This window comes from Nannobrachium achirus (assembly GCF_963921795.1).
Source record: "Nannobrachium achirus genome assembly, chromosome: 4".
Lineage (NCBI taxonomy): Eukaryota > Metazoa > Chordata > Actinopteri > Myctophiformes > Myctophidae > Nannobrachium > Nannobrachium achirus.
The window spans coordinates 45,512,947-45,540,170 of NC_137813.1; the positions used below are offsets into that span (position 1 = coordinate 45,512,947).

The 27,224-nt window shown below is 43.1% G+C and overlaps 1 protein-coding gene across 3 annotated transcripts in view; it reads right to left on the reverse strand.

Moving 5' to 3' along the window:
* Positions 1 to 27,224, reverse strand: part of brd4 (bromodomain containing 4) — a 41,435-nt gene that overhangs the window by 8,278 nt on the left and 5,933 nt on the right. For all 3 annotated transcript variants that reach the window (XM_080724507.1, XM_080724508.1, XM_080724506.1), the window contains exons 2-8: positions 4,204 to 4,582; positions 2,864 to 3,001; positions 2,623 to 2,758; positions 1,573 to 1,940; positions 1,063 to 1,437; positions 488 to 616; positions 74 to 361 (exon numbers count right to left, since the gene is read on the reverse strand). In XM_080724507.1, coding sequence (XP_080580633.1) covers positions 74 to 361; positions 488 to 616; positions 1,063 to 1,437; positions 1,573 to 1,940; positions 2,623 to 2,758; positions 2,864 to 3,001; positions 4,204 to 4,434 — 1,665 coding nt within the window. In that variant the 5' untranslated portion in view covers positions 4,435 to 4,582. The remainder of the gene's footprint in view (positions 1 to 73; positions 362 to 487; positions 617 to 1,062; positions 1,438 to 1,572; positions 1,941 to 2,622; positions 2,759 to 2,863; positions 3,002 to 4,203; positions 4,583 to 27,224) is intronic.

Genomic DNA, 27,224 nt, shown 5'->3' on the forward strand with positions numbered 1-27,224 from the left:
GACTTCATAAAGACATCAATAAAAACACATTATGAACAAAACAACAACAAAAATAGGTATCTAAGCATCTAACCTGCTCCTGGAGCTCTGCCAGTCTCTGGGCCCTCTCTTCCTCAGAGTCATCTGTGGAAGACTCGGACTCAGAGGACGAGTCACTGGAGCTGTCGGAGGAGGCGATGACGGGCAACGGGGCAACGCGGCCCAAAGGCGGCTGGGGTTTGACAGGGGCAGGGTGATGCAGGGGGGGAGGTGGAGCAGAGACCAGCGACTTGGTCGCAGAGACCAGCGACTTGGTCGCAGAGACCAGCGGTTTGGTATCAGGCTCATCCGGCATCTTGGCGAAACGCATCTCAAAAACATCCTAGAAAATACACACAGATGAACAATCAGAGCACAAGTTAAGGTATTTGAGCTACGAGTTTAAATTAGATGGTGAAAAACACTTTGCAATCTTACTGAAATTATATCCATGTTAAAACAACTTTACCTGCAGTTTGCGGGCCATGGCTACCACCTCATGGTCTGGTGGATTATACTTGTAGCAGTTGGAAAACATTAACCGTACATCAGCAGCAAACTCCTGGGCTTCTCTATATTGCCTGTTCTCCAGCTTGCCCTACAAACACATCAAGAACATCAACAGTGAGCTATGGTACAAAATCCCCCCCTCCCAAATAATGAACAGTCTCATGGTACCGCTTTGGAAAACTATGCAGGTCGTCCAACCTGACGAGTTGTCAGTAATTGCTTTACAAAGAAACATGTTACTGAACATAATTCTTTTGGGGAACCCATGGCCTTGTGGTCCAAAAGCTAATGCTCTATCAACTGAGCTGGTTAGCAGTCCAAGATTCTCCAGGAGTAAATTAATAACCAAAAAGTAACATGTTGTATATAACTTTTCTAAAGTAACAAGGCCAACACTACTTCCAACACACCTTGGTGTGTTTTTTAATGTTCTAGCCCGTTGCTCAAATAAAGGACTTTTATTTCTAAATCCACCTGAGTGCCTGGACCTGTATTTTTGTGCCTCTGTGGCACATTTTGTCCTCTTTTGCTCACCTTGATGGTATTGAGGTCCATGGGGTGTTTGATGATGTCGTGGTAATCGTGCAGTCCCAAAGCGGCCACATCCACAGGTTTATAGAAGGGCCAGGCATAAGCAGCGTGCTTCTTAGAGAGCATGTCCTTAACAAGGCTAGCACAGTAGCCCAGCTGATCCTGCGGCTTGGGGCTATGGCCTGCACTTGGTCCCCCCAGTCCCATATGATGCTGGGAGTCTGGGGCCTCCTTCTTCATCTGTTTGCTGGGCCGGGCGGCGCTCTCGCGCCTGGGCAGCGTCTTCCCAGACTTTGACTCAACGGGAGAGGACTCGCTTAATTGGTCATTCGCTGTGGGCGTTGTAGTGTCCGCTTTCCTTTTCTGGCTCTTTCTCTGCTGGAGACAGGTGAACACGAAAGAAAGCAGAGAGACGGGAGAACACAAAAAGAAAATGATTAGATCAGATGCCAAAAAACAGAACAACCGTTGTCCAGGATGCTGAACAATAAGCTCAATGTCAATGGCACTCACTTTGGTCATTGTTACGGGGACCTGCAGCATGGGGGCAGTGCTCTGCATGGATGGGGGAGGATGGCTGATCTGGGTGGGTGGAGGAGGCACAGAGGTCATGATGGGGACTTGAGGGGTGCAGTCTGACGGGCCCAGGGAGTATGGCGGTCCGAGCTGTGGTGCATGGCTTGGTAATATAGGGGGCACGCGAGGGGGCAGGCTCTGCATGACGGGCTGGGGAGGTAGAGAAGGCGGGCCCTGCACTGGTCCTCTGGCCTGCTGTGCTGCCGGTCTGGCCTGCGGTGCTGCCGGGAGGTTGGACATTAAGCCACGGGTGTGTGGCGTTGTGGACGGAGAATCAACAATGGGTCCAGGTTTCAAGCTCACTCCTTGATGGAAGACACGGCAGACAATAAGATGAAAAACACTGTCTCGTCAATGACGGTAGCATAACATTAACCCATTTAGGCCTAGAATTATTGAATGCTTTAACCAGTGAAAAATAGCAGATATACAAGCTCACAAGCTTGTAGATCTGCTATTTTTGGAAAAAGTCGTGAAAATGTGTGCAGATCTTTGAATATATGTATTTTCAAAGCGAACGTTTGTAACTCAAATTTTGCTTCTGGGTGGTCCCTGGAACTAGATATTTTGAGATGGGGGTCCGTGGCCAAATACATATCATTTTGGGGGTCCTTCACATGAGAACCACTGCCATAGTTAGTCTCTCAAGAACAGACTAACTGAGCTCCAGTTAAGTGAAAAGGACCTTTTCTTTGACGATGGATGGCCAGATTGCTGACATAGAAACGTAGGTTTTTCAAAAAAATCTTAGAAGGATTCAAAAGACACTTATAGAATCGGGTCAAAATTCCAATTTTCACGATTTTTCAAAAATAGCAGATCTACAAGCTCGCAGCGCAGCACTCGGTGCCGCGCTGTGAGCTTGTATATCTGCTATTTTTCAATAGTTAAAGCATAAAATAATGATACACAATAATGTGTACCCGTTCTGAATGGGTTAAATGTGCTACTGCTAAACAAATTAATAGAAGGAGGGTGTCGCAATACCTGCGTCTCGTCTGCCCCGACCTCGTCCCTTGCCCGTCATGACAACGATTTCAGTCTCTTGCTGAGGCATTTCTGAGACCTTTTGGAGGAAAAGCTTCTCCAGTGCCTCAGCCATTAAGACTATGTCATCTCCGGGCTGTAGGGGGAGACAGAGTGCATGAATCAGCACCCATCAGCATCTATAACATCTATCTATTTGACATACAATGTGGAGATTTGGTTTTAAAAGTTCAGTTCATACCTTGTTGTAGATGTAGCAGTTGGTAAACATGGCGTTGAAGTCTTGGATACATTCTTGGGCATTAATGTAGTAGCTGTTCTCAAGCCTTTTCTTGATTGTTCCCATGTCCATAGGCGTTTTGATTATTGAGTAATAGTCCTAAAAGAATGAAAGCAAGTTCAGTATAAATTTCATTCACACGGGCAAATCAAGGCATACAGAAACATTCAAAGACATAAAAGCCTTTTAGGCAGGATCTAAAAGTAGTCAAGAGTTGGCTTAAACTCTGTTCATAGACCAGAGTTTGCTCCAACTATGTTTGGCAGAATAACTAAACACAGCCTCACAATGTTTTGTTTTAACATTAGGCTGGTCCTGGATGATCTGAGACTTCTCAAGGTTTATCATGTAAATGCAAGACAGGTGTATGCTATTTGGGTTTTAAAGTCTAACTAGACGAAGAAAACTGAAAGTTGGTTGTACCATAAGCTGTGCTATTAAGCCACATAAATGTGAGGAGAAAACTTAACTGAGACAGCCCTCTCTATCAAATTAACATTGTTGCCAGTCATCAGACCACTATGAAATAATTAAACTTGTTGAAACACACCTGATTAGAGCAGAACTTCTATTGTACATTTTGATTGCAACTGTGATTCATTGATGAGATTTGTTTCATTTATAAAACCTTCACAGGGGATGCAAAAATAACTGGGTAAACGGATTCCATTTCATTCACCTGTTCATTATCAATGCATCAGTAAAGTAAGGCCAATAAATGGTAAATGGTGCATTTATATAGCGCTTTTCTCCAAAGCGCTTTACGATGAGCATAAAATTCACCCATTACGTTCACATACTCATTCATACATTGATGACAGAGGAAACCAAGCACGGCACCAAAGTGCTCATAAGGAGCAGTTATGGGTTCACCGTCTTGCTCAAGGACACCTTGACAGTAACTCTGTGCCTATGATCAAAAGGCCTGCTCAACCTCCTGAGCAACTGCTGCTCTAATAATTTAACTTTAACAATTTATAAAGTAATGATGCAGCTATAATGCATTCTTCATTTTAAATCATTGTGTGATTAAATGATGCACAGTAAGGACACACAGGCAATAACACATCTGTTGACTATACTGTGCACCGCACACTGACAATCCTGAGTTGTGTGGTTCTGTGAACCAAGAACCAGATAGAGCAGTGTTTCAGGGACTCTGTGGATTCCTTTAGGGGGGTCTAAATTGACCCATACAAGTCTGTAACTCTGACAGTGTACAAATGTACACTGTCAGAGTTATGGGGAGACCGTGAAATTTGAAAGTTTGAGAAACACTTCGAGATAGAGAAAGCACTCACCGGCAGGTTGAGCTTGGCCGCATCAACTGGAGACTGAAAGGGCCAGGAGAAATGGTGCTTCCACAGAGTCTTCAGCACCACCTTCAGCAGGAACTGCAGCTGATTGGTCTGACGCTTGGGCCTGCTGGGGTTGATGTACTCTGGGATCACGATGTTGGGGGGCTGGGCGGGGGGCTGCTGCCCCTGGCTGCTGCTGCCCGACATCTGCGCTGCGTCCAGGCCGTCCCCCATGCTAGCACGGCTGGGCGTGGGCAAGGGTCCCGGCGCGGGAACTGGAGCAGGGGTGGCGGTGCTGGCAGGACACCAGTTCAGTCTTGGCCCTGGCACGGACTCCACTGACAGAGTACTGCTGATCCCATTGCACTCCTCACCGGACTCTCTGGGGTAAGGAAGGGAAAACACTCATGAGCAATGTATAATCTATTGTAAGTTTAACCCACATAGCTACAATTATTTAATAAAAATGAAAGACAACAACAAACAAATAAATATAAAATACTGGTTGATACAACTGGTTGTCCGAGTCTAGGACCTGCCCGAGTGGTGTCCGGTAACTAAACAGAGAGGTCAATCCTGATGATTAATAAGAGTGTAATGTTATTAAGAGTTTATAATGCACAAAATGGTTTTAAGGTCAAATAGCCTGATTCGTACAGAAGATGCTGAGGTCTATCCTGGGGAGAGCTGGTCAAGGAACTTGAAGGCTGAATGCAACTATAGCCTGGAGAAGAGATGTTTTATAGAGTGGAAGAGTGGAGACAGAGAAGTGGAAGAAATACTGCTTGCATCTCAACCCACGGTGTGAAGGTGTGACCCTATAAAGTGCTTGACTGGATACTCATGTCATCTCACTGATGATGTCACGATATATCCATATATGGAGTTTTATCTTAGCATGACGTCAGCACTAGAGACGTCTCCCTCGGCTCTATACATATGGAGCTCTAGATCAACCACGCCCAAATATGGCGTACCAATATTGACTATGGTGAGCTATCAAATACCCATATGACATGAAAGTGAGTTCTGATCTGAGCAACAGAACATTGTAACTGTTGTTGCCATATCCCTGGTTTTCCTATCCCTATCTGTAACCTCACAAATCACCCGACAATGGGACTATGGATCCAGGGTTTGGTCACAAGGATATTTTAACCCATTTCCGGTTAACGGACGTTTTGCTAATTTGAAGGTAGTCTTCATCACTCCAGTAGCTTAGCCATTAGTTCTTCCTGCTAAATTACCATCCCTGCTGGATGTCAATAATCCATATTAACAGTCTGCATTTCCATAGTGCCTTTATCAGTGCTTTACAGTGTGCATTTGATTCACCCATTCATGTACACATTCACACACCGTCCGTGTAGGCGAGCACGCAAGCTCCTCATCGGGAGCAGTTGCCGTTTTTAAGCACATCATTACTTGGCTGTTTTCCAAGGCAAGTGCCAGACAGTGAAAACTACTTGCGTTTATGTAGTAAGAATAATACAGTCAATTTCAATAATGTAATAAAAAGAATGAGACGATGTCATATGAATAATACATTCTGGCCATCTGGGGATACAGATGTAATGCATGCCAAACAATAATGGTGGGACACTTGAAATTTAGGGACAGAAAATGATGATTTCATATACAAATAAAATGTTGTGTACTTCGTTTTCAAGATTACTAAAGAAATAAGACAGTTGTATTGTTATCAAGATGTTTATTTGACAACATTTCGGCCATAGATTAAGCATATTACACTGCTAATGCTTTCATTCAAAAACCTATTGCTGGAAGGGGGGTGTTTAGTTCAGGGGAAGATACAGGGCACATGTCCAGGACCAGAAACTGTGGGTGGACAGTCCCACCCACTCTTCTCTGGAGATACTACAAGACCCCCCCCCCTCCCCCACCCCACACACACACATCCCCCTCCCCATCCCCCATCTCAGCTGCTCACAGAATCATTAGCAATGTTCAAACTCAGTTTTAAAGCTAGAGTGAAGATAGGAAAGTATATATCTTATGGAACTAGGTGACCTTTGAAGGTATTCATTGGTAGCAACAAGCAACCATGTCATGCCATCTTGTTGACATTGACAACAGGGTCAATGCAAACAATTTAGGGTGAGGGGAAATGCTCAGCTTTTAACTGTCTTCTCTGTGTGTGTGTGTGTGTGTGTGTGTGTGTGTGTGTGTGTGTGTGTGTGTGTGTGTGTGTGCTTTTCAAAGCTGGAAAATGGGAAAACCCTGGTTTTAAAGCCCCATACACAACACGAGTTTGGCATAATTGTCTATGTTTTGTTGAAGTTGTAGGCCTGAAGGTGGACGCACAGGCAAAATGGGCACAAGACCAGGGCACTGGAGCTGCCCACAAATCTACAATTCCAGTAGAGACCCCTCAGTCCATTCACAAACATAAATGGGTATTCTCTTACAGAAATATGCTTTTCTTTCTGTGAGACAGTAGCGTTGTCAGTTCTGTTGTTTCATCCAACAAACAAAAATGTAGTTTGTCACAGTAATAACTAAAGTATACACATTGTGTTTATCACCAAGAAGAATGGCTACTTTATTTATTGAAACTACACTTGCAGGCTACATGACATTTGGTATGAGGCAGGATATTGTTAGCCCCAATAAACAACAATTCAACATGATATTTAGTAAGTGAAACTTTGTAAAAACAAAACTATAATTTAAAAAAATGATAAAGGACTACACAACGTTACCATGCTCTTCTGATTTGGAAAAAAACAGTCTGTATATCCCTTGGTTCGGTCTGGAAACCAGCACTTTCAGCTGTAAAAATGGTGGTCCTTTACCTATCCGTGTTATTCCTATGTGAGCAACACACAATGCCTGCAAAGAGTAGGCTACACCTCTGATTGTTGAATTAAGCCAATCGCAAGTTGCACCAATGATCAGTGTATTGTTCTAGGCTGGTCACAGACAGCAGCAGTAGAGACAGAGCAGATAGGGCCATTAACAGGCAATGAGGGGGAGGGGAGGGGGGGCGTGGCTGCATTGGACCGCTTTGGGGGCTGCATTTGGCCCCCAAAATGTGCGTCTGACCCCCTGAACTAAATCACAACACCCACTAATAAATGTCACAAAATCTCAGAAAGGAATCTCAGGAATGTTTTAAGGGAGCATGATGTGTGCTTCAGTGAGGACATTGAATCACGTGATTTCCTACTGTCGTTTACAGAGCTTACTTCTGGCTATCGCCAGACGGCCATAATCAATTCAATTTTCTCCAAACACAGACATGATCAGATACGGTACTAAATAAATGACAGAGTCTAACTGACAGAGTAGTCTGAGTCAGACTAGTTTTATTTTTGGAACAGTTATGTGACGTGATATTGAATGGAGAAAAACAAACTCTGTGACCCAGAGGGTAAGGGAAGTGATGTCAGGACTTCTGTATTATACTGAAGTAATGTTGATGCTTTTCAAACAGACAGATTAGACGCAAGATTTTGGCAAAACGTATTAGCAATTGATCTACCCAATTATGTAGACACTTTGGGTACTACCCGTTTGTTTACAAGAGAGGTAAGAGAGACAGAAGAGAACATGCTCAGAATTCAATGTTTTGAGTGCCATGATGAGTTAATTTACAAATGGTCAGAGTAGATACTCGCAAACTAACGTTACCATTTTCATATTCGAAATTCAATCAAATGTTTTAAAAAATACCAAAATACTGCTTTGCTTAGAAGCGATTGTGCATTCCATCTGATTTGATCAAAAAGCATACAACACAGAATTGTAAATTTTACCTTGCAGCTGTAAATTCCACCACCAGCCGCTGCGTGTCATGCAAACGTACTACTGTAACTTTCTCTCGCCAGTGGTCACCTCGACGACGTGACTTCTTGGCGCAAACACTACAGCAAACACTATATAATGCTGCAGTGGTCTCTTAACTACACTGACCGGCTTGGCTGCAAGAGAGAAATACTCTTTTCCATTCAACGCATCTTCCCATTCTGCTGACTGACTGGCTTCTGGCTCACGGTGGTTTAAAAGTAGTTGTGCTGTAGCTGGTACAGTAGCCTACTTAAGTAGGTATAGGCCTCCGCCCAGCATTGATATGCATGGCCATTGCATGGCCATTGATGTTAATTTGCTCCTCTTATGATCGGTTGGGTTTCATATTCAAATGACCAGCCTAGCAGAGGCGTGATTTAGGGGGTGGGGGGCCCACATAATCACATGGGTGATGCCTGGGACATGAAAGGTGGGGGAGAAGGACATCCTTTTCAGGAGAAACTGAATGTACATGCATACATAAACAGCAAGCTCACACAGTCCCCCTCCCCTCCCACTCCCATTCAAACCGGTTCAAACAGCCAGCAGCCCACAGACGTGTTAGCAATGCCCAACCTCAGTTTTAAAACTAGAGTATAGAATATATGAAAATGAAAATATAAGTATATGAAACTGAAGACATTCACTGAGTGGTGGCAACCATGTCATGCTATCTTATATGTAACGTGGTTAAAACAGGCAAATCCTAATGCATGATGTACAGAGCATTTGGTTTTAAAGCTTTAACTAAATTCAAGCCAATTATAAAGCTTGTACACACACAGACAGACATACATAAGCTAGGATCAGGGATGATCACAGTGATGTGCAGCACCAGTGTTGTGCTCTATGGGCAAGCAAACATGCTGGCACAAAATAAAATAGCACTTTTTAAAACAAATTGTACTCCACTATATACATCCCACTTGTGGTGTTGTTATAGTAATGCACAAGCACAAATGAAAACCATGCAGGTGGCATATAATGATGCATTTCGAATATTACATCTACAGTATGTGTAGACTGATGGAAGTCTATATAATGTGTTAATAATTGCCTTGACAGGGATCACACAGAGTCATACAAGGCAATGTTTGTGTTTTAACTGATCCGGGCTTAATGGAGTGAAATCAGTCTGGTATTCGGGCTATCTGAGTACCAGACAGAATTGTCCGTTTTGTATCACTGTTTTATATGGACCTATTCTGTCTGAAATCAAGTTGATTTTGCACACAGCATCTTGTGCTCAACAACGGACAAACTGTTCTTTTCTTAATACTGCTGTTATTCTTGATTATTCCCTTTTCCTTGTTGTTGTATATACGTTTATTATTATTATTGTTGCTACAATATCTGAGGAACCAGAACAATGTTACTCATGTCTACCCGTACACAAGCTATAACAAATGATGGGATGGCAGTGGCTCAGTGGGTTAGAGTGGCTACTTGGGGACTGAAGGTTCCTGGTTTGATCCCAATCTCCCCTAGTACAGGGGTTCCCAAACTTTTTTGTCTCAGGGCACCCCATAAATATTTTTTTCATCCGAGGCACCACTACATTATAATTATCGTCGTTGTCGGGTGGAAACCTTGTATGTCCAAAAACGTCTCTTTTTGTGTTATTTAAAATAGTGAAAATAGCCGATCTACAAGCACACAACGCCTCGCGATGTGTGCTTGTAGATCTGCTATTTTCACTACTTGTGTGACACTTTTGTATATGATGTAGGGCTTTTTGAAACTTTGGAGATACAAGGTTTTTGCCAGTGGTATTCATAATTTTCACTCCCAGCATCTTATATTTATAGCATATTTTAGAGATTATTTTGTGAGGAAAACGTTGAGATAATAGCCATTTTGGTTAGAACTGACTGGAAAATAAATAACTTTGTACTTCAAGTTTAAAATGATACTACATTTTTTTTAAGTGTCCAAATAAATTCCAAATATTATCGAATTATCTCGCGGCACCCCTGGACTGCCGTCACAGCACCCCAGGGTGCCCCGTCACCCACTTTGAAAACCCCTGCCCTAGTACACACTGAACCCCTAACTGCTCTTGATGAGCAGGATGGTGCCTTGCAAGGCACCATGTCGTCTGTGTGTGAATGGATGAATGCAATACACATTGTAAAGAGATTAAGTTTGGGATAAAGGCGCTGCCGCGCACCATTTACCAATAAAGAAAGCTTGAGTGTGCTTGTTTTTTGTAGAATAGCATGAATGGGTGTTTTTTTAATCAACTCAACTGATTACCTCAATAGCACCAATCTGAAAAGATCAGCCATCACAGGGAAGCTGTCAGAACCTTCCCTAAAACATCCAGGACGTTCCACATGTCCCAGACTCTTCTCCCTTAAAGCTATACTATGTAACTTTTTTAATAAAACAAATCTTAAAATTGTCCTAATTATTACATCGCTAAAGTTTTAGAACACCCACTCTGTTCATTTCAGCTCCCAAAGCCTTTTCTTTATATGTGTTCTACTGAGCCCTGGTGGCCGTGACCGGGGCTGTTTTTCCCGGCAAAATTACGTCATATGCATCATTCTGTACACGTGTCTCCCTACCGGCCAATCAAAGCCCAGATCATACACTGCCGAGCTCTTCAGGAAGTACACTGCTGTGTTTACACTGGGCTAGGAGTTTAGCATGTAACTCCCCAACCGAGGCTCGTAGAGGGACACGAAAGACCTCTATGGATAGGTCTCGGCGAGGCGAGGCGGACGCGGTGGTCTGAAAGCCCGGTCCGCGGCGAAAAACGGCCGAAAAAAGCAGACGCGACCGCGGTTTGCTCTACCGCTACTGCCCACTAGTTGAGCAACTTACACAGTATAGCTTTAAGGCTCCCAAACTGTTAGAAATACAGACTCTCACCCAATCTTCCACCGTAATCTGAGGACTCCCCTCTATGACTCCACCTTAGCACTTGCCCCAACCATGATGACCTTGCAGGTTTATTTATCCTATAGTTTCAATGTACAGATTATTTTGTAAACATTTATTATACTGTTTAGAGTTAGACTCATAATAGGTTCGGTGTTTACCTATAATCCCAGATGACCATTTCTATAGATTTTATGTATTACCATTTACCATGCTTACTGTAAATCACTCTGGATTAAGAATATCTGCAAAATGCCTAACTTGTAAATTGTAAAAGAGTGTCAGCCAAGAAAAGACACAGTCCAAACAGCCACCCTACATCCCGAGCCACATCTGCCCAGGGTCAAGCTGGTTATGAAGATACTACTATAATCTGAACCGCAAAAGATTGTATCAGCTGTATGGCATTTTAATAAAACAAATATTCAAGCACACAACTTGCCTATTTGAAGGATGTGTGGTTAGTCATTGTCTGTGACCATTAAAGTGGACTACGACATGTTTGTTTACTTTTAATGGGCCAAATCTGCTTTACTTTGCTGTACTCATATTAACAGTGTGCTCTCTCCTACATAAACAAACATACATACATTTTGACATATAGAGACTTAACAGGGGGTTATATAGACATTAACATAGCTAACAATGCTGTGAGCTGGCTGTCTGTTTCGGTTTGAAATGATTGAGGGGACAACTTATCATTGATGGCTACCTGTGCTTGGCTACAACTACTTTGCATGTTTATTTTTGGTACCAGTACCACCTGAGTGGGCCGAGCGACGTTTTGTAGTTTCAGAACCTGCCATGAAATAGAAAATGGGTGTGCGCTTCTTTTGATCCTTGTTCTACGCTACAACTACAAAATGCTCTCTACTGTGTGTATGTCTGACACACGACAGCATGTCTTAGTAGAAAATGCAGTTATTTCCCCCCTATAACATGTAGTCACTTACTATCCAACATTAAGTTCCATTCAAATAATATCCCAAATGAAGACTGTAGAACAGTGGCAATCCTTTTCTATCTATAGGAACAATGGGCCTCATTCAGCAACCATTCTTGAGAAGACATTTCTTCTTAAGACCCACACATTTTCAGAAGGATTTTCTGACATTCACCAATGTTTTCTAAGCTGCAATTTGTTCTTAGGTAATAACAAACTACAGTCTTCAGTTTTCTTGAATTCTGCAGTTGTATAATATAGGATTTAAATTATATTTTTTGTAATTGTCATCTTTAGAGCAGTGTTTCTCACAGCGGTGTCCCTGGGACCCCCTGGGGTTCTTGAGGGGGTTCCCTCAAATGATTACAATTAAAGTTATTAAACACAAATCTCTTCTCATATAGGGGTCAATTTGGGGATCCTTTACATGAAAATGTCAACCGCAGAGTTCAACAGGCCTGGCAATTATAATCCAACCCCAACTGACAAGTGAGTTGAAGTCCAAGCCAAATTCCCGTGACCTCATGATAACCCCCCCAAAAATACCTCAATTTTCGCATCACCTTCCTACCCAAAAGCCCCTTATATACCCACCCCCCACACAGCCCCCTACATACACCCCCATGCAGCTCCTTCTGAGGAGATGTTTAACCTCCATGCCAGTAACGTAGGACATCTAACAATGTACACAATGAATGCACACTCACTCCTTCCCTGCTTTCAGTGCAAGGGATGTGTGTCATGTTGTAAACATAAGTAAACTAGGCTGTTTATTTGGTTGTGTCATGCTTTGCTGGAAAATTCCGCTACCTTCTATATGTTGTATGCTAGAGGAACTCTTGTGTATACTGTATATGGGCCTGGTTGTCCCAGTAGTGGACTGAATCAAACAAGATATCAGATGTTTGATATCAAATATCAAGCTTTTGTTATACCAGTTAACTCAACTCTATATTACACACCACATACACAGAAATACAAACTCAATAAGTGGAAACTATACATAGTCACATATCTTGCTGATCAGTTATAGAAAATAATAGTCATATCATACAATAAACAGACACATCTTGGATAAAGATTATGATATGTACGCTCATGTTTCCTCAACTGAGATGAGAAGGTAACAAGAGACCTACATGTTTCCTACAGGGAGGCAATGATACAGACGATGGAGAATTTTTCAAAGGTCACTCTTCTTGGGTGAAACGTGTGATTTCACAAACGCAGATCAAACAGTGCCACGTTTGACCTCAAATGTTTCCACAGGAAAGTTACCTGGGAGTTTCTAAAGCCCGATTTATTCTTAGCTGTGTCAGTGACGCACAACAAAAATGGCAGATCTACAAGCTCAACGAGATGCCTTTATTATCCCATGGGGGGAAATCAGTTATAACTCAGGCCTAAGGACTAGACAAAATAACAGTTAATTCACAAAAGACCACCCATTAAACACGCGGCTCCGTGTCAGTGTGAGTTCACAAGTGGGTTGGGTCTGGGTTTTGGCTCAGATGGCTGTGTTCTTTATTGTGGACCTTTGTCTTCCCACTCAGTCTCAGGACCTGGGAGTGTTTAGGCTTAGGGGATGTGGGCGGACGGGAATGGGAATGTTTGGCGTCATCTGGCGTCATCTGGCTGCCGAGGAACTTGTTCCACAGCCTATTATTGCCCACCCCCGTCCCTACTCGTGTCCTCTCCTCAGGCTAACATGGCAGGGACATTGCGTCTGTGTGAGGAACACTGAGGCCCTGGGGACGGTCTGCACACAGTCAAATCCCCAGTATTAACCCATTTAGGCCTAGAAATGATTGAATGCTTTAACCAGTGAAAAATAGCAGATATACAAGCTCACAGCGCGGCACCGAGTGCCGCGCTGCGAGCTTGTAGATCTGCTATTTTTGAAAAACTCATGAAAATGTGTGCAAATCTTTGAATATATGTATTTTCAAAGCGAACGGTTGTAACTCGAATTTTGCTTCTGGGTGGTCACTGGAACTAGATATTTTGAGATGCGGGTCCGTGGCCAAATAAATATCATTTGGGGGTCCTTCACATGAAAAAGTTTGAGAACCACTGACATAGTAGTCTCTCAAGAACAGACTAACTGAGCTCCAGTTAAGTGAAAAGTACCTTTTCTTTGACGATGGCTGGCCAGATTGCTGACACAGAAACATAGTTTTTTTTTCCAAAAATCTTAGAAGGATTCAAAAGACACTTATAGAATCGGGTCAAAATTCTAATTTTCACGATTTTTCAAAAATAGCAGATCTACAAGCTTGCAGCGCGGCACTCGGTGCCGCGCTGTGAGCTTGTATATCTGCTATTTTTTGATATTTAAAGCATAAAATATTGCATCATAATGTGTTTGGTGACTTTTTACAGTCTCGGTTAAATGAACACTGAGGACTTTCTTTAGTACTGTGCAGCATATGGTTCAGACACTATTTCCGAACACTGGTTCAAAAATACCCTAGCATTCTCTCATTCCATATTCTGAGTTTGAAAACAATAACAAGAAAAAATAGGATTTATTTTTACTAGTAAAAAGAAAAAAACTAAACTACTAATAAAAGTCAATGCAGTCACTCAGTCGCACACACAGAAACACACCCACGCAAAGGCCCTTACAAGATAAACACACCACTGCATGAATCTGTGTGACTAATCACATTCTTGGTGAGTCACTTTCTGAGAAGAGGAAAAGCAGTTTGCACCGCACCACATGATTTCTGCTACAGCCTCCCGGAGGCACTCACACCAGAGACTGACGTGAGAATGACGGGCAAACCAACACGTGGAATGACAGCAGGGGAAGACCAGTAAGACTCCCTAATCGGGAGATAAGAGACCATCAGGTCGCATACAGAAACTTTAGAAGGCAATGGTAGCCAATCGGGAGGGAATATGGGAAATGGGACAGATCCATGTTGATGACATGACTTTAGAGATAATGTGTACCGCTTTGCATGATTTTAGGGAAATCTGTTTTAGCAAAATCTGTAGGAGCAGTGTCCATAAATGTGAGAAATGAGGGGTGGAGGTTGTGGTTTGGCAGCCAAGGAGTGTGTGTGCAAAGATAGGGGCAACTGTGGCGGAGATATGAGTAGAGCAAAAGTGTGACATGACGTGTGAGGGACAGACTGACTAACTGACAGCCGGTGGAGGTTTTATAATTCACTGGGGTCTGGTTGTAAATTCCGAGTATATCTTCAAAAACTCAAAATGTAAAGTTGAAAAGAGAATGTATAATAAACATTCATTAACACACCAGGGTCATATTCAGGAGTAGCATGGTATGACCCTAGGTGACTTGCAGGTGCTAGGGTTACCTTGCCCATCTCATACTATGCTTTAAGATCTTGGAAAAATAAAATGAATGCCAAGTCAACACCAATCAATTTTAGACCACTCATTATCACAAGAATCATTACATGCGTCTAGTGTTACAGGCAGGGTTCACATAATGAATCCATTGATCTAATTAAGTACCATATAGGTAACAAGAAGACGTTGAGACTAATTTAAGTCACAGGCTCATGTTTGCACTGTATACAATGACAGCCTAAACTGTCTAGAGATGGTCAATGAGTTTGGGCTGAGAATCACCTGAGGCACAAAATCTTGTTGACAGACAGAGCCAATGATAAGCGTCAGATGTTTACTTAATGACATAGTTTAAAACCAAGATTCAGACCTTTAGCGTCAGAGGCAAAAACATGAGCAGCGGGACAAGATCGATGTTGGATACCAGCCTAATTATCTGGGAATTAAAAATATTTTGTCTCTATAATGTAATTAAAATGCGTATCAATTGTATATAAAATATGTTTTCAGAATTGCTTCTCTGATTATACTAAATCTCACTCATATTAGTGCAAAGAAATAGATTTCTACATATTAATTTGACACAAATATACAAGGAGATATTTTCTGTACAAAATGACCAAATATCATGAGTCTAGGCCGGGGATGGAGAACAGATTGTTTTAAGCCCAATGCATACTACAGCCGTATTCAGTTCGGTTGGGTCCAGCAAAGTCAGACTACAATTCAGTCATTCAGAGGTTCAAGTGGACGGGATCAGAATTGTTCTTGGGTGTTTGGCAACTCCGAAATGTTGCAACTATCCTACTAGTTCGGCTACTGTGATTGGTCAGACGTTGGTCAAGCGCTCCACATCATTTCCGCATTCATTCAGCCCAGCTACAAGTTCATTCTGTCACCAGTGAAGCATATGAAAAGTTAGCAAAATCTAGTGGTGACCACTGACCATTCATAAACACGACTTAACCATCAGCTGCAGCAGTGCTGCTGGCTGTAGTGCACACTGCTTCAGTCAGAGCAAACTTCCAGAACACTTACTGTAGGTATGAAATGACATTTGTCTGTGTACTGTTTTATCGGTTCAGGGAGCCCAGCCAAACTAAAACTCATGTCTGTTGTTCTGGCAGATATGCATCAGGCTTTACTGTCAAATGTCAAAATCTTGTTTGATAACCTACTAGGCCTAGTAGTGTCGAGAGTTCGATTCCTGAGCTCGGCGGACGTTTGCTGCGTCTCTCCCCAACTCTTCCCCCTTTCCTGTCATTACTCCACTCCAATCATTAACAATGAAAGGCAAAAAAAAGACCCCCAAAAAATCTTAGATGTTCTATTGTTTTGTCACAAGTAGCCTCATCATCATGGTCAAATGTGAAGAACACATTCCTATGCCAAGGTCATACGACATACGTATTATTATTATTACGTAATGTTAAAAACACTGGGAATGTCAATAAAGATCTGAAGGATGCTGGCCCTTGGTTTAGCTTTGTTTGTAGTCAAATCCGACAATATTTACCAAAACCAAAAGGTCAATACATGGGGAAACGGCAGCACGCAGCAGTCATTCTGAGTCAACAGCATCTCCTTGAAACAGAGAAAGGTATCATGCAGATGGTTGAGACCGGGAGAGTGTTTTCTGCTGGTGATTCAGTCCGAGTGTATCAAAGGGTGCGTTCGTAAATGCGCACCGGGTGTGGTTAGGGTTATGGGTTATGGTTAGGTTTAGGCATAGTTTTACAGAGGTTAAGGTTAGGGTTAGGGTTAGGCATAGTTTTACTGAGGTTAGGATTAGGGTTAGGTTTAGGCACTCACTACACTGAGCACACACACCCGGTGCGCATTTCCGAACGCACCCTTTGATACACTCGGACTGAAACACCAGCAGAAAACACCATCCCGGTTGAGACCAGACACCAAAACCCTCCACAGGGTTCAATCAGAAGCTGTTAGCAACAATATGAGCCTGGTCCACAGCTGTCCTACAGCGATACGTAGAGCAGACCTCAATTCTCAACATACGTAAATAAATACAAGGCTACCATATGGTCAACAACAGCTCCTAAAGGGCTTGATACTAACTTGCGGGTGGTGTCGCACAAGCTCACTACGCGTTGCGCTGTGGCATGGCGGAAGTCATTGATACTAAAGTAATGGGTCCATGGAAGGTGTAAATGAGAGGAGGGTCTTTTCAAACAACCAGACAATCTTGACAGGCCATCGAGTCAATCAAAAACAACCATTCTCACTATCCAACAAAAGAAAATCACACTCAGGCTGAGGCCTTGAATGTGAAAACCAACAATTCGCATAGTGGAGAGGTGTGGCAAAAATTAACATGTCTGTCTACATATCAATGGTGTATGACTGAACCTGTTAAGTACTGTACTAGGCTAGTATACAACCGACACTACTTTAGGATTTTCTCACCTGATGGACATTGCATGCAATTACAAACAATTATTTGAATTACAACGGTAATGTAAGTGAGCCACCTATAGCAATCTTTCTTCAAAATGTGCTGTTAAGTACAATATCCATCTCAGCATTGCACCACTTTCCCTGACACAGGAGAAGACTGTTATTTTCTTTGAACACAAATGCAACCTATCAAGGCTGGAATGATTAGCTCACTTGGCCAAGAATCTGACCTCATGATGAATCACTTCACCAAGTTTATGATAATGATGATGACACCATCTGCCTTTTCTCACTGTCACACAACAGCCTGAAACAGCCTGTACTAAACTTGACCAGGGTTGGCTCTGTACTTGGTCTGCTTTTTTACCATCTACACCAAATCTCAGATCTACAAGCGTTCAACAACACATTGCAGCGTATGAATAGGAAAGCTAGGGTTCAAGTCCATTAATCACTTATGGTCTGGTTTTACTTGACAAAAACAGTTTTTACTGATAGTCTGGAGAACAGTGGACAATCAGGCTTGGAATAGAGAGTTCTGCATCTATCCAGAGTCTTTGTTTTAAATTAGGCCGACTCTTGATGACATCATATTCAATGACAAATGCAATCAGGTGTCATGGATGACAAATCATTCCATATGATAGCCTAAGGCTATGATGAACTGTGACCATGTCAGAGCAATATCAACACATACGTCGACAGCAGCAGCTTCAAACAGCTGTAAATCAAAAGGCTACACTGTAAAATAATATTCATTGTTCATTTATAACTCTGAAGGTCCTGACACACTGAAAGCGTCAGATGCTCGCACCATCAAACGCAGCCATTGTTTGCAACGGCTGTAGGCACACTGGAGGTGTCAACTGGGCAAGTCAAAATCTGTTGACCCGTCTTTCAGAGTATGGTCCCATTTATTAATTGCGCCAGCAGAGCGTGCAAGTACTGCATTTGACTGCGTACGTACATATGCAAGTGTGTGTGTGTTTAAGCCCGTAGCCCAATCAGGGACCAGCAAACAGCCAAAGAGGGACCAGCATTCCTGGTGACGCCAGTGGTGAGCGCACCTAATGGCGCGCTCTGCTGGCCCTACATGGCCCTACATGGCCTCCTTGTGCAAGTTGGCTCTTCGACAGAGTGCGGTTCTAGTTTGGTTATTTTTTGACAACACAGACCACCAAAACACACAGAATAGTAAATCTTCGTCCCCGACTTTCGGCACCTCCGCCTTGGGTCTGACGCAGTGACTGGGGGGGCGTGACCTTTGGCAACAACCTGCAGCGAATCCACTCCTCGCTGTAAAAATACATTAGTCCTGACCCTCTTTGCACATATTTAGCCAATGGCAGTGCTTTAAACAGGCAAATATGGAAGAGGAGAAACATCTTACAAAAGTAGCATCCAATGTTTAAGTTCAAGACTGCTTTGCCGATTGGAGTGCAAGTAGAAAGGAGAGCAAAAGACTGAATGGGACGACAGAGGGATATAACATACGTTAACATAAGTTACAGTCCCAGTGCGCTTGCAAGTGTGCTATGGTACGTCTCTTTTCATTCGGGTAGGTGCGGTTCGGATTATAAATTGCGGTGCAGCTGAAAATATTGACAATTTGACGCTTCAAATTCTGAACCTAACTTTGCTCGTGTCAGTGACGCTTTCAGTGAGTCATACTAGCCTTGAGAGTGTGTCTCAGACTTCAGAGTTAACAATTGAGCTTCTCCCAGTCTCCATGTGCTCTATCCTTCTCTGGAATAACAGTTGACCTCTGACCAGGACATAGATCACCCCAGACTGCTGTGGAATGTTTGGAGAAGAGGAAGTAGCTCTGGTTACTGGGAGGGGGGTAGACAGCTCACACCAGGAAATGTGTTTCTATGTTATAGCCACTCAATGCCTGCCCTACATTAAGGGGGGAGAGGGGGTGATGGTGAAACATCTGTATCCCGCCTGAAAGTAAACTATAAATCATTCATGTACAAAGAGGGTGAAGATGGTCGCAGGCACACAGATTCCACTTGAAGCTCCCAGGGTCAGAGTGAGGGTGTGTTTTTTGTTGTTGCCTGAAAGCAAATAAATAAATAATTTATGCCACTACAGCACTGTTTCCCAAACAGGGGTGGGGACCCATTTGTGGGCCACAGACACATTTTTATGGGTCCCTTAATTTTTGTTTTCATCATCTTGTTTTCAAAAACTATTGCCCAAAAAGATTTTCACGAATAAAAACAAAAAACAAAGTAATTTAAATAATAAATAAAAGAAACATAGAAGAAATTGCTTCAATTAGAAAACAAATGTTTGTTTAAGAAGTACTGAAAATAGCCGATCTACAAGCTCACATGGCGTGATGCCACGCATTGTGAGCTTGTAGATCTGCTGTTTTCACTAGTTTGGGTCCCAGGCAAACGTCTAATTTCTCTTTTTTGGTCGTGAGCCAAGAAGTTTGGGAACCACTGCGCTACAGTAACATGGCAAAGAACAACACTCCTCTCCTCTTTCATGCCACCCCCTTCAGCACCACCTCCAGGGAGCAGCATCTCCAAAAAACGCTGCATTGCCTGCTAATACACAAAAGTGACATATTGATTTGCTCTGACACAGCGATAATTTTGTTCTTCCGCCCCTCCTGAGTGTGTGTGCGCACATGCCTTCGAACAGGGGGGGCTATTTACCCAATCAATTTCATCCATTAGCCTAGGAGACATTATGACATCTTACAGAAGGCAAGCACAGTAGGGATAACATTCCCATTAAATTGACAGAGATTATATGGCTCACTTGTGAAGAACAGGCCAGGTCAGGTCACCACTCATGAACACATTTACTAGACACGATGAAGGGAGATGTAAGGATATTGTCGTGCTGTGCTGATAGCTATGTTGTTCACTATGCAGTTCACTATGCAATATCTGAAATGTAATTAACATGCCATGTCTCGCTTTTGACTAAAAATCACGAGTGCAATGTAAGCGGCATAGACAACTACTTGACAGGACATACATTTAACAGTGGGAACAATGCAGTTTTCCATTGCATAAGAAAGCCAATCACAACCGAACCGGATGTACACATGACCATGATAATCAATCATTGCCTAAAACCTGTATTTGGTCTTCTTTGGGATGTAATGCTGATATTGCAGGCAAATAGTCAAATAACCCGACCTTTAACTGCTTGCATGCACTATTTGACTCTTCCATCACCATGCTATGCAGTGTACTCCAAAATAAGACAGACAAAAATACAATGTAGAGATGGTAGCCACAGTTTCTATGACAACACCCCTACACTTCCTAGTAATACACTGTATTTAACTGTGTTAATGGTCTTCATGCCTAGCTTCAGCCTTAACACCATGAGCTGAACTTTCATGACATGACGAATGGCAAAGATCCACAAAGCTGTGTGAGAGACCTGGACCAAGAAATGAAGCCGACAGACTTCCAGGCTCTAAAAATTACACACATCATCTGATACTGTTGGAATCATAACTTATTTGGAACTGGACATGTGTGTGGGTGGTTGGCAGAGTGAAATGGAAGATCATTTTGGTTATGCCAACATCAACGGTGAGTCAGAGGATGACAACATGCCCCGACACAGAGACCAAGCATGACTCAGTCACATTGTAACAGGAAACAGCCAGAGTGAACCCGCTTTTTTTTATATTTTTCCTTCGAGCTTCTTAGTAAGCAAGCCAAGCCCTGCCAGGAACAGGAGATGTTTCAAAACCTAGAGGCTACTGCTGCCACAATACATCTCTCTCTCAAACACACACACACACAACCCCCTTCCTCTGTGAACCCCCCCTTCCCCCTTCCCACACACGCTCCTCTCTCACCAGGAGGTTGCTTGTTCGTGGCTTCTGGTAGTATCCTGACTAACAATACAGTCCTAACACTGAACACTTTTAAGTTAAATCATTATGCTTCAGGGGTTATTTAAAACTGACAATATACCAGTAACGTGTTGGTCCTAAGCACAACGACTGAAGTTTGTCTTGAATTTAGCCTTCATTCTAGCATTTCCCCATATGCCTCAGTGAATTATGTTTACACCGTCGTCAATGTTCTCATCATCAATATATTCCAGTTCTACAAAACAAGAATTACCTTTTCACAGAGACCGAATGTGCAATTTTTTCCAGGAGCGCATCCAGTTTCTGAAAATCCAGCAAATCATTGGACTTGGCATGCATCTTGTAATCCATTTATGAACTCCACTGAACAGAAACCAAAACTAACAAGGATCAAATGAATAAAAGAGAAGTTTGTTATTCCTTTTATCTCGCTACTCCCAGGACTGAGGACTCCAGTGTGTAAAAAAAAGAAAATCCAGCGCGGGACACGTTTTGTAATCCTTAGCCCAGTCTGAACCTAGTTTGGTGGTTGTTACAAGAAAAGGCCCCAGAACGGAGCCGGGGGAACAGAGTGGATCCAGGCAGAACGTGGGGAGGCTGTAGAGGCCGGTCGCCGGCAGGCTGTTAGCTGTGAGCACGGCTCTCCTCTCTACCCCTTCCCCCTCTCGGCAGTACAACAGCCCAGTTGCCACTGGCTCTTCGCTCCATTGTGTGTCTGTCTCCTCTCTGGGCCTCCCCCACTCAAACGGACACCGGCTCCATAAGAGAGAGGGGGGGGGGGGGGGGAGGGATAGGGCAAGAGGGCTCCGGTGAGATCCAGGTGGCTCACTTTCTTTCTCCAGTTGTCTCTCTCTGTCTCTCTCCTGAGCCCCGGACAGAGAGAGCAGCATGCAGTTGCTCAACAGTAAAAATGGCTCTGCCGCTTCCTTATTCACCGGAGCCTCAGCCCACACTCACACACCCCTCCCTCTTGCTCTGTTACGCTCTCTCTCTCTCTCTCTTTCTCCACCCCTCCCGTCTTTCCCCGGCATCAATAGCCCGGAGGTCCCTTGTGCACTCCCTCTCTCTCTCGCTCTCACTCTTACACCTATTGCACCCCTACCCCCTTCTTCCTTCTATTTCACCCTGCTCCATCCCCCACTCACTCGTCCCTCAGACTGATCTTGGCTCCTCCAAGTGTTCCCTTATCTCCAGCACTCCTCACTCCCACATTACATGTTGTGGCTGGACACCCAATAGCCAATACTTCTGTACTCGTATGAAACACACACTGTCATATGCACTACAGCGCTAGCCTATGAAACAGATGACAGCCAAGGTTTCAGGTCAAATTATGTTTAGAACCACATGACCACACACTGCTTGCCATGCCTCTGGTGAAAAGATAGTAATAGATAGCTACAAGAAGAGCGACAAAATAGAAAAAGGCAGATACCTAATCTGCTGTGACAATGGCTGTCCCTCTCTTAATGTTTGTGGGGATGACTGATGTATCCTGTCACGTGTGCATCGATTTGATAACTCAATGGACAACAGATGTGTGTAGTCAGTAGTCACACTTAGCTCTGAGTCCAATTAGTATTAATCAGGCCAGGTATGAGTGCTTACTTCCGCCACCCCCATCCCACAACATAAAAAATTAAAAAAAGATCAAAAACACTTGGGTCTGTCGTACAAAAGCAACACGACACGACACATGACCATATCATTGCTCGAAACTTCCAAGAAAGCTGGAAATATCCCATTTACTGTTGCCAAACACTTAAGATTAAGATTGCATAATAATGCAATCTTGCATGATATTAATGGTGGCTACATGTACAGTATTAGTGAGTGCATAATTCCTCATAACTTAAACCATAAACTTTGTTGACTGGAGCCCCCAGTGTTATATACACATCATATATGGGTATAGGACACAGGACACGATGATATGTGGGCATAAACGGGTGAAACCTTGCCCAAATATCTGACATCCTGGTAGCAAATACCCTAACCCTGGTAGCATCTGCAAGCTGAAACAATGCCCAAATTTGGAGATGAAAGACATCACTGATACGTCTGGGTTCTCCAACAATACTTCTGAGTCTCCTCGACTCCTACATTCTATCTCTCATTCATATACTGTACACACACCCCCGGGCAAGGTCCTAGTAACAAAAATTGACTACCATTTTCACTGAATGTTTGCCTACTAGGGATGCTAGGGGTCATGTGGTTAAGAAAGTAATTTACCTTCCCCCTTTACCATAAAGTATCACACCATCTGTCTACAGAAACAACACCAGTTCACGGCATAATTACTCATTACGCTAATTAGCGTGCGTTAATATTAGCACACACACCTGAAACACTGGCGATGTAATGTCTCAGAAAGAAAGTCCCATCTTCTCTGAAGCGTTCGGAGAATAGAGAGCAGGACATTGTGATGGTTGACAGCAGGGACAAGAATGCAGACATAAGGGGACAAATGTGGTAAGTGAGAAATGAGGAAAAAAAAGGGTGGGGAAAAAAGACTGAGAGACCACCCATTGTGCCCATGTCAGGCGGAGTAGCCTGCAATAAACATGATGGTACGTGCCAAAACTTCACAGGGGGCAGGAGACTCCAGTCCAAAGTAAAGCAAATGTCTTAAAACACTTTCAACTTTGTGTCCCTATTTTGGTCTATTTTCTTTTCTAATGGCCAAACTGTCAAAAATAGCAAAAACAGAAGCTCTACAAAACATCACATATTACATACATATTAACTTGTGGATGGGTTATTTTAGCTACTCATCATAAAATACAGATGCCAGGTTGAAAGTGATTCGATTCGGAAAACACAAAATCACTGAGGAAACATACAACGGGAGCGTGTCGCTGTAACCCTCACCCTAACGCTAACCTCCGTGGAGTGAGTTGCTAACCCTCCGGTCGAAATGATGGTCGTTCGAAAGAGCGCGATTTCCCCACAGACAACTACCTAGTGCTACATGACAAAAGGGTCACAAATCCAGGGTCTGTCTATAGAAGTAACAGCAATCACAAACAGATGTGTTGAAAATTTACCCCCCCCCCCCCCCACACACACACACACACTCCCTTTCTCCCAGTCCTGTAATGTCTTGCTTTGGCAATGTAAATGAATGTTTTCTCATGCCAATAAAGCTCCTTTGAATTGTAATGTGCTTAACCGCTGCAAAAAACATTTAACCTCTGGTTCACCTACTCCAGGGGTCTTCAACATTGTTTCAGGCCAAGGACCCCTTAGCTGAGAGAGAGAGATGAAGCAGGGACCTATTACATATTGTATAAAATTGCGTTGCAGATCAACGTTGTCATCGATTTCACAGATAGCTTCATTGGTTTGACAGCCCTTGAGGACGTTGTATTGGATTCATGTTATGTATTTTCAGACATTAACCACTTAAACCCTCAATACTTAGTAAACTAGACCTTTCACTCTACTTAAAGGACCAGGTCACCTCTGGGACAACCAGATCTTATTTTATTGTTGTGTGGGACACGATCAACACAATCCTGAGTTATTTTTTGTGTTCAATCTGTGTTTTTAGATATTTTAGTATTTCAGCCGATTTCAGCATGCTACAACTGGTCGTAGGACAACTGGGACACAGTAGGACAACTGGGCGTAGGACAACTGGGATTTTCCCGAAATACTAACATATCTAAAAACACAGATTGAACACAAAAGATTATTCAGGATTGTGTTGATCGTGTCCCACACAACAATAAAATAAGATCTGGTTGTCCCAGAGGTGACCTGGTCCTTTAAGCTGGTTGCACTGCTGCGTTTTTTCGTTTCGAAATGCGTTTTTCAGGGCAAGGAGAGAGAGAGAGAGCAAGGGACCCAGTTGTCCGAAAATACAAAATGGGCAGCTGGGTGCAAACACGATTGACACAACGTGAGGTTGATTTCTTTATTTACGTGCTCTGAAATTCGCTCCTATATTCGGACGAAAAACACGGCAGTGTGCAACGACCTTTAGTCTGCCCTTTTTCCCCCTCTACGCCAAACCTCATTGCCGAAATTAGCTGATATACAAGCTGTTGTGAGCTGGTTAGTTATGAGAATTGATATTGTTCCTTTCAGTGTACCGAATCATTACAGTTTCCTTCTATTGGCTTGTTCACCAGTTCCTTCAGTACTATTTCTGCCTGCGTTGCGATGTCACTCACTGAACTGGCAGTTCATGTCCAGTCTGAATCAGGCAGCGCAGCATGTTCATTCGAATGCCCTGTCAGGCTATGGGATCTAAAGAACTTGCGCTGCATCATAGGGGAACATGTGTGTGTTGCAGTTCAGTTCAATAATCTTAACATGGCCGTGGTCCAGCAGTACAGGCACATTACTGCATGTCTCTCTCCCCATCTCTCACTCCTTTTTTTAATTCACATTTTGAAGAATAGTTTTCAAAGGAAGTTGAATACATTCATTTAGACGTTTTTATGAGAAGCCTATTGGTAGTTCTTATTTTCTTATTTTTATTTATTATTACACAAATGTGTCATTTTGTGCGTGTTCCGGCATGCAGTTGAATAGCAGACTGGGATAATTGATTTTTTTTATAATCAATATATTTGATTAGCTATGGGACCAGGCACCTGAAGCAAACCATATAAGGGGTGGATTGGTCATGAGTCCGAATAGTTTATTAAAATAACAATGAAAATACATAGACAACACCAGCTACATCACAGCTCTGATACTTGCTGCCGGTCTCCTGCCAGCTTAATTAAATAGTTATGTGTCAAGATTTACAAGGAATAAAAACAAAAAGTAAATTTATTATTTTGACTGTTGAAGAGAATATGCTTTTCTGGTGGACTTTCTATAAACAGGTAGAATTGGCAGGTAAGCCAAAAAGTCAATTTCTGACATTGTCTTTATATAATTTGTCATGAAATACCTTTCACTCATTGCCTCTTTTAGTCTTCTCAAAATCTCAACCACAGCTCAAAGCCAGCACACATGGTTAGGTAGTGAACAAACTGCCAAAGGCAAGCTGAAAACTGACCTCATGCCAAGAATCTCAATCAATTCAAAATACATTACACACGTACACAAAGCTGGGAGTGCACACAAGTCTCCTCAATTTCCACAATATTATGCATATTCCCCAAGAGATCAGGATAGTAAAGAGGCCTTCTCTCTTTAGTTTATACTCATGTGGTGACCAGTGAGCTCTGTGCCATATCTGATTTCCCCGATGAAACCAATAAGAGCTCCAGTGTACTGTAGCCAGACACAAGACACTGTTATCCAGGACAGTGCCATATGCACCCTTCCCAGAGACAATGCCGCAGCTGCCAGAGTGACAAAGATCCAACCCTCAGCAACTCAGAGGAGGTTCAACCGATGGCCCTGTTACTGGACGGGTGGGAGGGGGCATTTTCAGACAGGGAGTCATGGATGGGAGGAGGGTGAGGGGTACGCATTAGGCTGGGGGGTTGGGGTCACTGGAAGAGGCAGCAAGTGCACACGGTGATGAGACTCAGTAAGGAAGTCTGAAGGCGCTCCCATTAATCATCTGCACACCGGCGCAGCCAAAACCAACAGGGACACTGAGCAGGAGAGAGAGGGGACCGGCAATATGCCAACTTTGTGTGTGTGTGTGTGTGTGTGTGTGTGTGTGTGTGTGTGTGTGTGTGTGTGTGTGTGTGTGTGTGTGTGTGCGCACACACACGCGCGTTTTGAGTGCACCCGGCATGTGGATAAATAGGGGATGGGAAAATAGTAGGGCGGGTGATAAATATGGTAGTCAAAAAAGACAAATCCCCT